Source organism: Lupinus angustifolius, chromosome LG08 (assembly GCF_001865875.1).
Source record: "Lupinus angustifolius cultivar Tanjil chromosome LG08, LupAngTanjil_v1.0, whole genome shotgun sequence".
Lineage (NCBI taxonomy): Eukaryota > Viridiplantae > Streptophyta > Magnoliopsida > Fabales > Fabaceae > Lupinus > Lupinus angustifolius.
The window spans coordinates 5,952,099-5,969,099 of record NC_032016.1 but is presented as its reverse complement, the minus strand read 5'-3'; the positions used below and the strand labels follow the sequence as shown (position 1 = coordinate 5,969,099).

Sequence of the window (17,001 nt, the reverse complement as noted above, 5' to 3'; positions counted from 1 at the left end):
ACTTATGTATATAAAGGTCATATACATAAACCAATGTTCAATGGATATAATCATCGTGTTGCGCATGAGATTAATAACCTTGGTTGAAGAGATCAAATGTATAAAGGCATTGGTAAAAATGATGCTACAAATATTTGCTATATACCAAGAAAAACATATTGATCATTGATGTGTGCTTTGTCTAAACGCTTTACCACATTTTGTACAATTAACTACACTATACCAGGTTTTGTTTCATTTATGAAGAGGTGTCAAAAGCAATTTTACGATAATCAACAAATCAAGAAGAAAAGAGTATAATCACTTAGTGAAAAACGTGTCAAGTGTTAATCTGTTTAATGGCCTTTTTTAATGGTAAAATGATACACGAGCTAAAGTATAGGGGACAAGGAATCAACTCTACTTGATAACCTAAGAAAAAATGCATTTAAATATGAAATATCAAACACGTGTTACAAATATATTGGCTTTTAAGCAGTGCTATCAAACATTTATCTATCTAAAAACAAAATAATAAAACGTAATATATATTCACGTGTCTAACTCAAATTTGTTCACCCCGGTGACATGTTAGAATTTGCTATTCACGTTGATTAAGAAGTTGAAGAGGGAACAGAAACGTAATTGCTTGGGTATAAAGAAAAGGTTATGATAGCGCTAATTAAAGAGGGATATTTAACATTAAATTTTCAAGCAAGAGAAAATGAAAAGAAAAAAGGGTAAAATGTTCCCCACCATCCCAACCATATCCTCTTTTTCTTAAGAAGGCCATGTTGTTCAGTAAACGTGTCTAGCTATGTGAAGACCAACTTGTCTAATTTCTTTGTCATTCCTTTTCTTCTACCACCTTGTTTTTCATTGTTTCCCTTCTCAGTCTTTGGAATTCTTAGTTTCATTAATTGGTCAAACTCAAACTTCCTACATGGGAAAAGTACTATGGAGCCAAATAGTTGCTCAAGCACGAACTATTTGGCAGCCAAAGTGGGTTGTAGAATGTGAATTTTGATCCTTTCCAATATTGGAGGGTCCATTACCATGTTGAGATTGTAATATGTGACAAAAATAAATATCTAACAATCATAATTTTAACTTTTTTTTAATAAAATATTTTTTAACTCCTGCAATCGGTAGTTGAATAGTTGAATGAACACTAACACTAGAGCTTGACTCGCTCTTAGCTTCTAATTTTCTATCAATGCTTATAAATATCAAGGTTTTACTTAGGTATTTGCTTTTTTGTTACTTGACTTTACCAAGATAATTTTGTCAAGAACATAAATTAAAAAGCTTATATAAAAAATTACTTAATATATTGGATATTATAAAGACGATACTTTTATTATAAAAACTTTTATTTTAAATTACAAAGCTGATCCATCTATTTGCAAAAGAATATATATTGCCATTGACCACCCTTGAAGCTAGAACAGAAGCAACTTGGTAAGTACTAGCCAAAATGGACGTGAAAAAAAATATCCAAAAGAAGTATACAGATTCGAAGACACAAACCTTACAACACATGCAATTATTTTAACATTGGCTGGATTTACATGTACGATAAGAGGAAAGAATGGAGTTGCAAAGTGATAACTACCTTGCTAAATACATTTGAAATAGATAATGAATAAAATATGAAGAGGATTTACATCTATCTGCAACAGAAGCCAGCATGAACTTGAAGTCACAAAGTTGAGAAAACTTCCTCATTACACTCCAATGGAACACGAGTGCCACCTAATTCAAGCAAACAAATATTGTTACTATATGTACACTTTCTTTGAGAGAAGATCGTTTACTTCAGCTGCTACATCATAGGCTCCCTCAACACATCGTCCCAAGGCAACACCGGAAACATAGTTGCCCCCAAGGAGGAGCCCCTCAAACCCAGCCTTTTTTAGGGAACCTTTAGCAACATCTAAGAGATCAAGATGGCCAATTGAGAACTGTGGAATAGCTTGTGGCCACAACCTCACCCCCAATGCAAGTGGATCCTTAGCATATGGGTTTATAAGGATTTTTCTCAAATCTCGATCAACTGCTTCAACAAGTTCACTATCCGTCTGCCATTAAACAAGAGACTTTAGGAGGAATAAAATAAAAAGGAAAAATCTATTAATACAGATATGTAAAATATCATAACAGTTATGGATCCAAGCATATGAAATACATAACAGAGATGATGGCTGATGCATGAAACCAAGAATCACCAATGATCAAGACAAAAACATTTGATCTGCACGTACAATGTGGGAATATAGTTGTTTAAAACAGCAAAACAGTGCGGTGGGAAAAAAATGATGAATGAATCTTCCTACCATCCTTTAAGTTTCCCAGAAAAACTAGAATTGTTCGTGTTCACCCAATTTGATAGCATAACAGCTCAAGCAATTGCATGAAAATTAAATGTTCATGTTTCATAAATGGCATACCTTCGATAAAATTCCAGGATTAGTTGCACCTCCGATGTAATTCAAGAGTAGAACCCTTCCAGGTGGAGCTCGGTTAGGGAAAAGTGATGAGCTGTATATAGTTCCTGTCAAACCCACAAATATGTTATGTTCTTCATTATTAAACCTTCCATAAAACAACATTTGAAAAGCATGACAACTTAAAAGTGCTATAAATCCCTTCTTTTCCTTTAAAAGTTGAGTAGTTACCTAATGTTTCCACTCCTTGGATGCGTGGATGCAATTGTCCGAACCCCTTCAACTCACCATCTGTCAAGTACTCTGATCGAATAGCTTCTTTTGGGTAGGATACGGAAACTGCAGCAACGGGAGGGTAATAAAACTTTGAAAGTGCATCTGCAGCAGCAGCCTGTAAAAAAGATATTAAAGGGTTGTCTAGAGTAACCACCCTCAGTGTATAACTTGGGGATTGTCATGCCAAAATTTGTCTATTCATCAAGTAGACCACTGGTGTACCATATCCTCAAAAGTTTATAAGGCTTTGTAAATTTCTCTGTAAATGGTAATTTCAGAGACAGAGACAGGCACAAAAAAAGAAGGAACTTTGAAATGAGGATACCGGTTTAGTCAGCCTTATACACAGCAAGATATTTCACAGCTATGCAGTACCCAGAGAAAGTACACTAAGCATGTTTATGTCAGTTTGTCAACCAAGCTTACTGTAGTACTGTACATGGCAGTAATGGCAGGAGAGGCGGTGATGGTCATGGTGGTTGTAGTGGCAGTGGTGGAGCATACATTTAGGAACAAAAAACTATAATCAAAAACCGTTTTTGGGTGTTCTGAAAATTGGGATAAAAGTGGTTTGAAAATGAGTTAAAACCCGATTCAGCTTCATTTTTGCCGAACACGTTTGTTTTGAAAATAACATTTCAAAACCAAAAATAATACTTTCAGTCTATGCTTGGTAGCAGCCTTTCCATTTTGTTCTTCCCTAACCCCCTAAATCCAAAATTCTCCAACAATGATAACTCATGCTATGAAGTTGTGGACAGTAAAGAGAATATCTGGGCTTGAGAGAGTATATTTCTTCCCACAAAATATAACATAAAAGGGTTTCATATGAAATCAATCATGTTTCTTTAAAAGTCAGGGTGATAAATAAGACATATGCAACAAACGCAAGTACATACACATGCAAGTGCACAAACACACGCACACACAAATAACAGGCAAAGAAAGCTAAAGATCTACAATTAGGTACCAAAACATGCAAGCTTACACACACAGTTGCAATAAGTCATGTGGTCCAAGTTCAAATATTCCACTGAATAAACAGTCATCTCATGAATAATTGATACAATGGCCTACTGGCAAAGAAACTTACAGACAGAGGACGGAGCAATGTACTAGCAACATAGGAAGGAATGGTCATGACAATAGTTTTGCTCTTCAAAGAAACCACTCCTTCTGGTGTTTCATATGTCAAACTGTACTCTCCATCATCTAGTTTACTAATACTTGAAAGCTTCCAAGATAACTTCACTTTGTTACCTAACCTGTCATTAGGAAGTCAGGAACACAATGCACAAGGATCACCAATCTTGAGAATAATGGCAAATCAACAAAAATATTAGTATAAGGCAACATTGAGTACCTTGCCGAAATTGCCTCTGGCAACATTGTAAGTCCCTTTCTGAAAGATCCAACAGTTTGGCCCTTTGGCTTCGGTAGTCGCCTACATGATTACTTGAATTAGTGAAACAACCCATAAATTATAGCAAGAATCCAGAAACTCCAGAGGAAATATATTACGGATCTCGAGGTTGTTTAGAAGCTCTATTCTTCTCTTGTAATGCTTTGAAAGTGCCACCAATAATGCTACCACCAGTTTGTTCCAGCTTCCAAACTTTCCCAAATGCTGCTTTCATACTTAACTTTGAAGGATCACCCGCATACACACCTGTATATGACAAAAATCAGGTAAGCAATAGGAAATCCAACCAAAGCAACTGATTAAGACAGAATAATAGAAAACTCATAATTGAAAAGTAAGAAGAACTAAGCTCATCACTAATCACTAATTAAGAACAAAAGAAAATACAGGATGCATTCAAGGTTTTTATCAGTTTAAGGAGCACTGTAGCTGATTTGTATAACCTTTATGGTAAGTGCTTGTTCAATTGTTGATTTTTACATCTCCTTCGATCAAACACATAAGCGGAAACACAGAAGATAGAAAAACGATGCATTGGTTGAGATAGTGATGTATGAATCAAATTAAACTGCTCTAATATGTCAAAACCAACATATGCCATTAATACTGAACGAACAATTAGAAAAGAGTACATTAGCTACTTGACAAATGTATTCCCCTTCATTGACCCCAGAAAACTCACAACTAAGCAAAATAATATATCAAGTTAAGTTTTACAAAAAAAAAGGGCACCACATAATAATCATAAGGATACTGAGGAGACTTAAAATGTTTGAGCACTTATATTTCAAGTATCATAATCATACACACAAAGAATTTTAGCTACATTTGAAATGCCCTATTAGGAATCTAGGAAAGTTCTTATTCTATAAGGATAGAATTGCTCATCATGGCGGATTACATTTGATTAGACTAGAACTGTACATTAATGGACCCAAGAGAATATAGAAATCTCTATCAGCAAATAAAATAGGAGATTGGTGAAAAAGGATAACAAGAATAATACAAAAGATACGAAAAGTGAGTGATATAGATTGTTGTCTCTTACCTGAACAAAAAGGCTCTATCAAGCGTTCAAAAACTTCATCACCAAGGTTACGACGCACAAATTCTTCAATCGATTCCTCGTGACCCTGTCACCTTCGTCAATATTATACTCTATGAAAATCAAACTAAGAATGCGTGTCCTCTACCCTTCTGGATATTGCATTCGACATGCCAATAATTAAACAAAAGAAAGGGATCAAGAGGACACACTGGAGGAGGAGGCCGAATCCCAAGTGCACCAAAGCCAGCTCTGAGTTTGCCACCAATGCTCATCAAGTCAAAGAAAGGTAAATCAGTCAGACCTGCCGGTACCGGCCTCAACTTTCCATTCCACAATACAAATCGAGGTGCATTAGGATCACCAAGAACAAGATCATCCTTTAGACCACTGTCCACCTACCAAATGTATCAAGCAAAAACCAGCAATTCAACCAGAGACATCGAATAGCACCACAACTCCACATAGCCACATGCATAAAAATTCACACGACCTAATAAATTACCACAATATCCTGATTCTAAAGTTCATCTAATTAGTGAAAATAAATAACGGCGCATTTAGGTATATAGCTTAATTATGTGCCCGCCGCATGAGAGCTTATAAACCTCCTATAAGCCTTTTTTTAGCTTATTTCATAAGCTTCTCTGACAAGCTTATTGAAATAAGTTCAAAGAGCCCATACGCTATTGTCATAACTTCTGCCAAGCACCTGCTTATGCTGTTGTTTGGAATAGCTTATAGAGAATTTAATTGGACTTACGAAACTAGGTTATGAACTATATACAAGCTCTTTTTGGCTATCTATAAGATCTAATTATTCACGGAATACAATAATGGATCAGAGTGAAATACTTACCACCATGGTGAGCATAGGATCAGAGGGTTGAAAACTGTTGGGACCTTCTTCCCAAAGATAACCGTCCCTCTCAACGGTCACGATATTTCCTCCAACCCGGTCTCTGGCTTCTGTCACAACCACGTTGGGCGCGGCGGCACTCGTGGAAAGGGCTTGTGCGATGCAGAGGCCACTGATGCCGCCGCCAACGACGACGCAGTCCACGCTGGAATTGGGAACGGCGGCGGTGGGCTTAGGCGGTGACGTGGCGGATTCCCCGGCGACGGAGCAGCGTATGGTAGGGTTAGAGAAGCGGATGCGAGGGGAGAAGGGGGTGAAGTGATGGAGTGGTGAGTGAATGGAAGAGGAAGGGAGAAGAAGGGTTTGGGTTGGTGAGAATGCGATTTGGTTGAGGAATGGAGCCATGGCGAAACAATTGAATTCAGATTCTGTGTGCTACTTCGTTATCTTCTCAATCCAAGTATCCAATCAATAAATTTACTACACCAGTGCTCTAATTTCTCTTAAATTGGTTTGTAATGATTAATGATGTTGGGAGTTTTATGGTTATCTAAAATTAAATTAGTTAATTAAGCTAGTAAATATTATGGGTTAGTTAGTGATTTGAAATTTAGAGTCCTTCTAAAATGTGAAACATGATAAGTGGGCATCAATCCATAATTTTGTAATTTTGGCTAAATGTACAATCTAGAGCAACAATTCATCATATTTGTCCACCGGGTATGACCCAATCATAATCGGGACTTAAATAGTGTTGGGTTTAGAGTTCAAAAATTAGATTCGATCAATATTCAGGACTTGATAGAGAATAAACATAACTTGGACTATTATTACTCACTTTTCATATTTATATGTATCTCTATTCAATTGAGTATAGAGTAATAACACACCTTCTGTCGAATGTATCATTGATTCTCTAATTTTTTTCATGATACATACATGATATGCAGTATATATGTTATTTTATATGTCAAATTACATAATCATATTAATGAGTCATATTAAGAAGACTTTATATAATATATATATATATATATATATATATATATATATATATTTAAGGAGGTTTATGATTGAGTTTGAGTTTAAAGATTGACTTGGTCGACATTTAGGATCTGATTATTTTCAGTTTTATAATCAAGTCTGTATTTAAAAAAATGATTCAACTAATATTTAGAATCAGACAAAGGATAAATCTTATTCATTCAATTTAACTCATGCTCACATCTATTGGACTTCTACAAGTTTATTTGCTACATTAACAGCCTTTTCCTTTTCTTTATTAAGACTCAACTACATATGTACTCTTCAAACTTGATACTTTACTATTAAGATTCAATTTAAATTTTGTATCAAATTAGTGACATGACATAAGGGAGTAGATAATCAAAATTTGTGGGTCTCATCAAGTACATGGAAAGTTTTGAGTAGAACTCTTGAAAGATAAATGACATTAACCCTTCATATTAAGACTCTCAAACATATTGCATTTACAATTTCGGTATAAATTTAATTCTTCATTGAAGACTGAAATGAAACTAAGATTATGGACGTCCTCTTGATAAAGTATGGATGACTATATTAGAAAATTTAAGAAGTCATCTTTAAACTAGATTCTTTGAAAACTCTAGTTAACACATTTCTCTCTCTCTCTCTCACATCAAAACATGCTATGATATATTACTATATTTTGATCTTACCCACTTTAATATTTTATAATTACCAGTATGGGAATGGCTCAACCAAATCTGTCACCCTCTAATTCTTGGGGAAATTTCCATGATACAAAATGTAGGAGTGGTAGGAATTTCACTCTGTAAGGAATAATTTTTTTTTGGGTGACTAGCTTTTCCTCTCAATAAGTCTTATTCCTATAAATGAAACTCTTAACTTAGTATTCTATATAAAAATCTAGTAAAATCTTATATGATTAGAATAACATTTTGAATATTTTCCACTGATGAGAAAAGTATGGAATAATTAACAACTCCTCCTACTCTAAAAAAATATATAAAGAACATCAAATTCCCGCATGTGTATTAGTGACTTTAATTCGAAAATAGTATACTCATAATCAGTTGGAAATCAATTCTTGTAGATATGATGCTGCCAATTCGTCCTACCCTATTGACATTGACGTTTAAATTGCATGTGGACATGTAGGGGTTCATCACAAAATACAATTAATGGATATTTACCAAAAGAATAAGCATTATTCTATTTTTTAAAAACTAGAGCGAATGTGTTGTAGTACTATACATTTTGAGAGTCAGATTCCACGTTAAGATTTAATTATAATTATTATTGCAATATATCATTTTCTTAATTTTTATAATTGCATTGCAATCTTATGAGGTCATGATTGCAGTAATACTTTTTTTGGGTACATTTTAACTACATATTTTTATAATTGCAATATTATTGGTATTTATCTCCCGGTTAGCAAATATCTGAATTTAAGTATTATGTTTGGAAAAAACCTTGCAAATTACTAAGAGAGCTAACTTCAATATATGATGAATGTTCCCAACTCGAATAAAATTGACTCTAACAAAGATATATGTCTAAACCAAAAAAACAAATCAATGTAAGTTTATTTGTGATAATGATAAAGATAACTTTACCATATCCATAATTTATAAACCGTGTTTGATAGCACCCTCAGTGGATGATTACTCGGATTCTGCTAGTGCCTAGTAGTAGCCAAGGATGGTAGGATGGGTGGTATCTGATTTGGATACAAAGGACATAAAATAACAAGACTTTCAATGTTTATATGCTATATGCTCTATTATATAATCATACATAGTAGCAATGATGCTGATATAGTTAAAAGAATAAACCTCATCTTCCACCACCCAATTTCTAGAATATGCTTCTCCTTTTTCCTTGGTATGAAAAAAATTCCTAACCAACATAAACTGCTCCAATTTCTTTGACCAAATTTGTGTAACATTGTTCCCATAGCTACCCAACTTTCTTCTAGTGGAGTGTGTAGAGATAAAGCATTGGGAACACGCATTGGAGCATAAAGTTATAAGCAAATAAATAACTTATGTGAACTCCTAATTAGTAGTGGCTTCACACTGAGCAATTATGTCACAGAAAATGTCTGAAAAAGTTAAAGGTAGTTAAGGATATGCTTGCCACCTCAGAGATTTTAAGCATCACCTAGCACTTTCAGCTAAGTGGTGGGTCCTCCTTCATGTTCACATGCACTATAAATAGATTTCTTGAGCCAATACCATTTCATCTTGCAGAGATATATCAATTTAGTTAAGGGTCAAGGTACTGTTTCATTTTGTCTCACTTATCAATTTTATTGAACTTATATTATTATTATTCTTGGTTCAATAATGTCATCATGTACTCATGTTAATGTGCATGAAGGTCTTGATATTATTTTATTTAAACTAATAAGTTCATGTGATTCACATTGGTGGGCATGCATCATGCATTGATTTTATTATAACCTATGTATTGACTGATACTTTTCTTGTGTTATAAATCATCAACAGAATTGAGTTAAGGTTATCCGAGTTGTTCATTGCAATTGCAAGATTTGGTCTCTCTCCTAGATAGGTTTTCACCAGGTATACCTTTTTTAGTATTATTTTTTTTGTATTTCAGACTTCTCAGTTTTGGTCATATTCTTATGATTATCAAACTACAAGTAATGATTTCAACACATGGCTCAGATAGAGGACATGAAGAAGTTTATGTATGATTTACATGAGGAAATTTATCTAGAATTTGTAATTGACATATTCAATGAAATTTGTTGCAGGTTAGAAATTCTTTAAGATGGATACTGCTGCTCACAGAATGGTTGGAGTCAAGTATGAGTGCTTGCTTTTTGGTAAGATTGGTGAAACTCTAGTAAACCCTTGCATGTTTCACATCACAAGAGTATATTATTTCCATTTTGTTTTAATTTGACTTCCACACACTTGAACCTTTCTCTTCTTTTCTTCATTCTCTCCAATGAAAACACACATTAAACCTGTTTTATTATGCCAATTCTTAAGAGGAAAAAAGGGAAGATATTAATTGCTGATGACTCAAGTTTTTCACAGATATGGATGACACTCTCTATCCATTGAGCTCAGGTCTTAATTTGGCATGTCGCAAGAACATAATAGGTACAATTGTACAAACATAAAGTATCATAGTTAGAACATATTATAGTCTAGTTTTCAGATAATATGTAACATATATTGTCGACCTCATCTAGTAAGATAAAAACTTAGTTGTTGTTGTATGTAATATATACTATATTTAACCAATTTTGTTTACACTTTACAGACTATATGTTAGAACACTTGCATATTGAAGAAAGTGAAGTACCAAAAATGTGTCTGGATTTGTATAAGGAGTATGGGACAACTATGGCAGGCTTAAAGGTATAAAGAATTATAGTTTTGGTATTGTCATAAGTTTTCTCTTAATCAAATACTAATTCACTATTCATGTCATTATTTCTTTCAAGGTCATTGGTCATGAGTTTGACAATGATGAATTTCATGCTTATGCACATGGAAGATTACCATATGAGAAACTGAAGCATGATCCAGTATTAAGGAACCTTCTGCTTTCCATGCCTCAGCGAAAAATAGTATGACAAAAAATGATCAGCATTCTATATCAGTTTGTTCAGTTATGAGCATTCCATAAATTTCTAAGACTCCAATTTTTTTTTGCAGATATTCACCAACGCCGATCGGGCGCATGCAGTTAAAGTTCTCAACAGATTAGGATTGGAGGATTGTTTTGAGGGAATCATATGCTTTGAAACACTTAACCCTGCTAAAGAAATTGATCACATGGATGAATGTTACAGTTCTCACTCACAAATACTCTGCAAACCATCTGTGGAAGCCTTTGAAGCTGCTATTAGGATTGCTAATGTGGATCCAAAGAAAACAGTAAGATTACTTAACTTGTTTTATGTGTTTATAATGTTTTGGCATATGAAGCACGGATTCACCAAATACCCTCGCGTGTCGGTGTCCGACACGTATCCGATACGGATACGCTCAGATTCGCGAAGGATACGTGTCCATAGAGTATCCAAAAATAAAAAAAATAAAAAAATAAAAAAAATATCAAGACACATATCAGATTCGTTTTCAATAAAATATAGGATATATAGATTCGTTTTTTATTAATTTATACACGTATCCTTGAACGTATCGTATCCTACATTTTAGAAAAAATGCGTGTCGACATATCGGATACGTATCGTATTCGATACACGTATCCGTATCTGTGCTTCATAGGTTTTGGCCATTAGGTCCAAAACTCCTGGGATAAATTAGTGTGGGCATAAAAGGGTTTTTCTACGTTTTGATCGAAAAACGTAGTGGCGACTACAAGCAGTCGCGTAACTGGTATTCGACAGAAAATCAAGGCACGACAATTAGTAATTTTGTTCTTCTTCTATCTTTTGCAGATTTTCTTTGATGATAGTGTTAGAAATGTTGCAAGTGGAAAAGCAGCTGGACTTCACACTGTTATTGTAAGCTATAATTTGCTATCTATTAATCTTATTTAGAGATCTAAGAAATTAAATGACTCCAAAAAATGTGTTCATAACTTGACATAATCATATGTAACACAAATTTACATAATAATGGCAGGTGGGACATTCAGATTTGGTGCCTGGTGCTGACCATGCTCTGAATAGCATTCATAATATCAAAGAAGCATTGCCTGAAATATGGGAGATTGAAGAAAGCAACCCACAGAAAATGATCCAACCCCCATCTGAAGCTATGGTCCTTGCATAGGTTTTGCTTCGATCAAATATCATTGTAAACATATCAAGCAAGTTATGAGTTTCAAGTCCAAGAATTTATAATAATTTTGCATGTTTCCAAGAATGGTGATGCTTAATATACTAGCCCTGAAATTGGCATCATGAAATGGACTGGAAACTTGTAAGTGCAAATTGCAGAAGTAGATATTTATAACTATTATGTATAAGTCTAGTAATGCAAAAGATGGGTGCACTATCAATAAAAAAAACTAACTCACTAAATGTAATTGTTGTGCCTCATCTTTTAATGACATCAAATTTTCCTTCAGCACAGAGTAATGGTAGTTCATACAAATGAACACTGCAGATATACATTGTTTGTCATATACAATGTTCATTTGAAAGAATAGGCATGGCTTGCTTTTCCTTATATCAGTGTTTGATTTCAGTCCCAATGTTATTCATGTAGTTTTTAAGTTGATGAAAGAAAAGTATTTTATGGTAAGCAAATTCAATAGAAGGTATTTCCATTCCAGCAAAGATAGTACCATGCCAATATCAAATTATCAAGGTAACTTAATTGCAAAATTTGAAAACAAATAAAAAATGGAAGGAAAAAAACAGTGCCTGAATCTCACCTCTACAGGGCAAATAAAAAATTGACCACCATTGGTATTAGGACCAGCATTTGCCATGCTCAAAATTACTAGACCAACATGTTTCACTGCAAGGAATTTTTATATATAATATTGGAAAAATATCAGTCATCCTTTAAAGTCCAATCTGAAGAAGATTAACTTTACTATTTTAAATTGAAGCAAAGATGAAAACAGAATTTTGATTTCCAATTACTATTAACAATTTTAAAACTCAATATTACTAATCAAACACCAGCGGAGACATACAAACATATTTGAAGTGAGAAGAAACATTAAATTATTAAAACCCTTCGCATGATGCATATACATGGCACTATGTGCACAAATTAAAAAAAAACACTAGATATACTATTAGCTAAATTAATAAGCCATGATATATATTAAATATTGGCTTAAAAGAGAAAAAGAATGATGTGGCAAAAGAAGTGATTATGGAGAAACCTTCTTGTGGCCAAGTAAAATGAGTGGCTATAGTATAACCTTTTTTGTAGCCAATGAGAAGAAGAGTTGTGGTGAAGCATCTTTGTTTTTTGTCAAACAATCCTCAAGGCTTTGGCTATAAATAGGAATACTCAAGCCATTGTAAGACACACCAATATTCTAGCCTTAGTGCATATTCTCTCTTCTTCTGTTGTTCTAATATTGTGAGGAATATTTTAGTGTTTAAGATATACTTGAGTGAGAGTGATATTGGGTGTACTTTTTAGGAAGTGAGTGAAACACTTGAGTGAACTTGTAATTCTTATCATAGTGATATTATCATTGTTGCTCTTCAACCGTGGACGTAGGCAAATTGCTGAACCACGTTAATTTCTCGGTGTCATTTTCTCTATTATATTTTCTCCATGTGTCTTCCGCTACAACAAACTGGTATTAGAGCTCGTAGAGCTCTTGCATGCTAAGCCGTACGATCTAAAAGAAAATTCTTAGTATGCTCTGTGTTTGCAAATTTGTCTGATCATACACACCATAAAAGAATTGTTCTTGTTAATGGAAAGGTATAATAGTGTGAAAGTGCATGTCTAGGAAAGGTATGTCATAGGAAAGATCTGGTATTTAAGCGTGTCTATTAAGACCCACCTCTCTTTCCTGAGAGCTTTCTTGGTGTACGTTCACGGACTATGATACTATTCTATTATACGGCTTGATTTGGAGAAATTTCAATGGAGAAAATGATTTCAACCTATGGCGATTGAAGATGAAAACTCTACTAGTTCATCAAGGCTTGGGAAAAGCCTAGAAACAAGTTACCACAGAGTCTAACCGAGGACAAGAAGGATGAAAACCTGGAAAAAGCACATAATACAATTTTGTTGTGCTTGGGAGATGAAGTTCTACGAGAAGTGTCAGATGAAACTACAGCTGCTTCATTATGGTTGCTGGAAAGCCATTTGGTGAAAGAGGAAAATGTAGGTTCAAGTCTAAAGAGAAACCTTACTCTGATGCCATAATAAATTATGGAAGAATTCTATGTCTATTCTTTATAGCAGAATAGTCAATATATACAGGTACATCATCTGCACAGTATCTGTTTCATATCAGAAACATTAGACAATTGCCTATTTTATCTTCTTAAACTATGCCTACAATGACTTGGTCAAAGGTACAACAAATCACCTAATTGATACACAATATACTTAATGACAAATACATCTTTTGTTTCCTATTATTTTAATTTACAAAATCAAAATGGTAAATAATCTATCTATATCTAAAAAATACTCACAATGGTTGTCCATCAAAAATAATTTATGGCCGGGGATAAATATTATAATACTAGTTATTGGTCACCAAAAGTAATAAATTTATTTCTTAATAAATAATTTATATATTAATTTTTTTTTATCAATATGAGATCATATATGATTTACATTATCATACTATTATATAACTTTATGGGAGCAACATTTATTGAAAGAGGCAGTTACACACTTCGAAATGAATTAGTTACTTATCTAGAAGAGTGAGAATACTCTTAATAATATTAGAATCATATTATTAGATAATAAATCTTATTGATTAAACAATATGACAAACTTATTGTGTGCATATGTTATTATTCTTATAGTAAATACTTTTAGATACACCTATTATTAAAAAATATACAAATATATAATTAAAATATAAAACTTTTTGGTACTCCTTGATACCCACCACCCACGAATATATTTGTAAGTAGGTGTCAATACGTGAATATGTAAGTATCACCCGCCCCATTGCCACACTAGGCACGACATAAGCAGCAGCTTCAACCAGAGGGAAGCAGAAAAAATAGTGTGGTCCATATAACTATAAAGGTTGAGGTTTATGGTGAAGAATGTTATCTAAATAGTTTCTTAAGTTATTTGGAAATATAAACAATAATAAAATATTGTTTGTGTAAAGATGACAAAAATACTTGACTCATGGGTATCCATCAAAATACTTATAATAAATAACCACAAAAATAATTTATGAGTAAGAATGGATATCATAATACTCATCTCACGGTACCAATATATATATATATATATATATATTTGAATTAAATATTTTTTAACATTATAATTACTCTATTTTATTATTATTATTTTATAATAGATTTTAGTGATTAAACTATAATCATAAAATTATTATATACATATTATATTACTTAAGTAATAATTATTTTTACATATTATTTTTTATAAAGTATATAAAAATATAATGTAAAGTGAAAACATGTTGGATACATACAAAGACTTGTTTGCTACATAGATACTCAAAAATAGTATGGTTATGTACTACTCGTATCTGTCTAGTCCTGTTGTCATCCCTACTATGTGGTGCATTTACCAAAAAAAATGTTGATTCATGAACATGCATGTTCTCATTAGGTAAAGTAAATATTTAAGCTCCTCACATTTTGAATTAATTACAATGTTTTGGCATTGATTTAATGCATATGGATTTCTTTTTGGGTACATGAATATTTTTTTGGTGAATATTTCTTTTTGGGTACATGAATATGGATTATATAAACTAAGAAATTTCACTTGTCACAAATCAAATATATTACCAAAAAAAAGGCTACACCAAGAATGACTAACGCACATACTCCCATGGCTCAGCTGAAATTTGTGTTTGCAATCATTGTTGGAGTTCTCCTTTTCTTTCATGGTATCTAGAAAGATAATAAAAGATTTAATCTTCCAACTCTTGTTTACTCCTACAATTTTCATTGTAAGTTTATCTTATTGTTTTTTATCAATGCTATGAAGTTCATATTATACAATGATTGCAGGTATGGGCGCTGAAAGATTTTGTTTAAGATATTTCAAATCAAGAGAAGAGTGCTTCCCTTTCTGTGATAAAAACTGTAGAGATCGTGGCCCCTATCACCCAGCATGCGATGCCAGCGCCATCGATTATCCAATTATAGTTTACCGTTGTTGTTGTGTACCAAATTCGAATTTGTAGGTTTTTTACTTATATTTGGTGGAAAAAATGCATTTCATGAATAAGTAATAAGTCTCTTTTATGAAAATAAAATTTTAGAAAAAGGTTGAGCACTTGGATTTTGTCCATCATCGATTGTTTTGCTTCTTTTTTTCCTCTCTAAAATGTAAAAGAATTTGACCACGTTTTTTTTATTTTGTTTATGAAATAATTAGTTAATGTTTAAACAAGAGATATAGTATTGGTCAAAGATAGGTTTATGGACAACTAAATAGGAATTGAAACATCATTTTCAAAATATTATGCAGATTGTTATTTTTAATTACCAAAAATGCCCAAAATTAAAACACAAATTAAATTATATTGTCACTTTTTAATGACATGATATATAATAATATAATGGCATTATGTGATTTCATCTCATAATTGGACACATGATAATCAATATTGAACAGCTATCGTTAATATAAAGTCATACATTACAATTTCATTAATAATTGTTCAGACTAATTTTTAATCACATCATTGTTGTGATTCGATGATCGGGGATAATCAGTTACTAGACTTAGAATTAGGCATAATTCAATTCTAATTTTTCTTAATTAATTTGGAGACTTCACGTGGTTAAAATATATAAAACTGTATTTTATACCAAAATTTAGAAAAGCGATATTTAAGTTTTATGATCGAGAGCAGATACAATTCAAGAAAAGTTTCATCACCTCGTCTACTCCTATTAAAATAGTACTTTCAGCATGAATTTTATAACACCCTTAATACTTGTATGAATTTTATAATAACTTATTTAATGATAATACCATCTTATAGAATTAAATGTAAGATTTATAATAAGTGTTGGTCAAACTTGAAATTACATATATTATTTCTACTTGACAGATGTAACTATAAATAGTGGTGTAAAATTTAGTCCAGTTTAGTTTTTGGTGCATTTTAGTGACCGAACCGATCAAAACATATGGTTCGATTATGTTCAATTAATCGCAAATTTAACTACAATAACCGAACCGTTCTTGAATGGTTCAGTTCGATTCGGTTCCACGGTTTTTCCATTTACTTTTTTATAAAAAATCTCGCATCAATTGAACATTCAAAATGCATTGCAAGAGATATTATTTAT

The 17,001-nt window shown here is 32.8% G+C and overlaps 2 protein-coding genes across 5 annotated transcripts; one reads left to right on the top strand and one right to left on the bottom strand.

Moving 5' to 3' along the window:
• On the bottom strand, positions 1,471-12,069 carry LOC109354343 (protoporphyrinogen oxidase 1, chloroplastic-like). The gene is made up of 10 exons (XM_019596781.1): positions 12,066-12,069; positions 6,030-6,464; positions 5,383-5,568; positions 5,174-5,258; positions 4,224-4,371; positions 4,066-4,146; positions 3,796-3,967; positions 2,658-2,817; positions 2,430-2,533; positions 1,471-2,060 (listed from the first exon to the last, which is right to left on the bottom strand). The coding sequence occupies exons 2-10, from the start codon at positions 6,432-6,434 to the stop codon at positions 1,761-1,763; spliced, it is 1,641 nt and encodes a 546-aa protein (XP_019452326.1). The 5' UTR covers positions 6,435-6,464; positions 12,066-12,069; the 3' UTR covers positions 1,471-1,760.
• LOC109354344 (uncharacterized protein C24B11.05-like) lies at positions 9,240-12,118 on the top strand. 4 transcript variants are annotated; one of them, XM_019596783.1, is made up of 9 exons: positions 9,291-9,317; positions 9,548-9,622; positions 9,817-9,888; positions 10,106-10,171; positions 10,335-10,432; positions 10,519-10,644; positions 10,733-10,954; positions 11,482-11,547; positions 11,669-12,118. In XM_019596783.1, exons 3-9 carry the CDS (start codon positions 9,834-9,836, stop codon positions 11,816-11,818), a joined length of 783 nt encoding a protein of 260 aa, XP_019452328.1. In that variant the 5' UTR covers positions 9,291-9,317; positions 9,548-9,622; positions 9,817-9,833; the 3' UTR covers positions 11,819-12,118. The 4 variants fall into 4 exon arrangements, with proteins under 4 accessions (XP_019452330.1, XP_019452327.1, XP_019452328.1 ...); XM_019596782.1 differs by lacking the exon at positions 9,548-9,622 and having other exon boundaries at positions 9,242-9,317; XM_019596784.1 differs by lacking the exon at positions 9,291-9,317 and having other exon boundaries at positions 9,374-9,618; positions 9,810-9,888.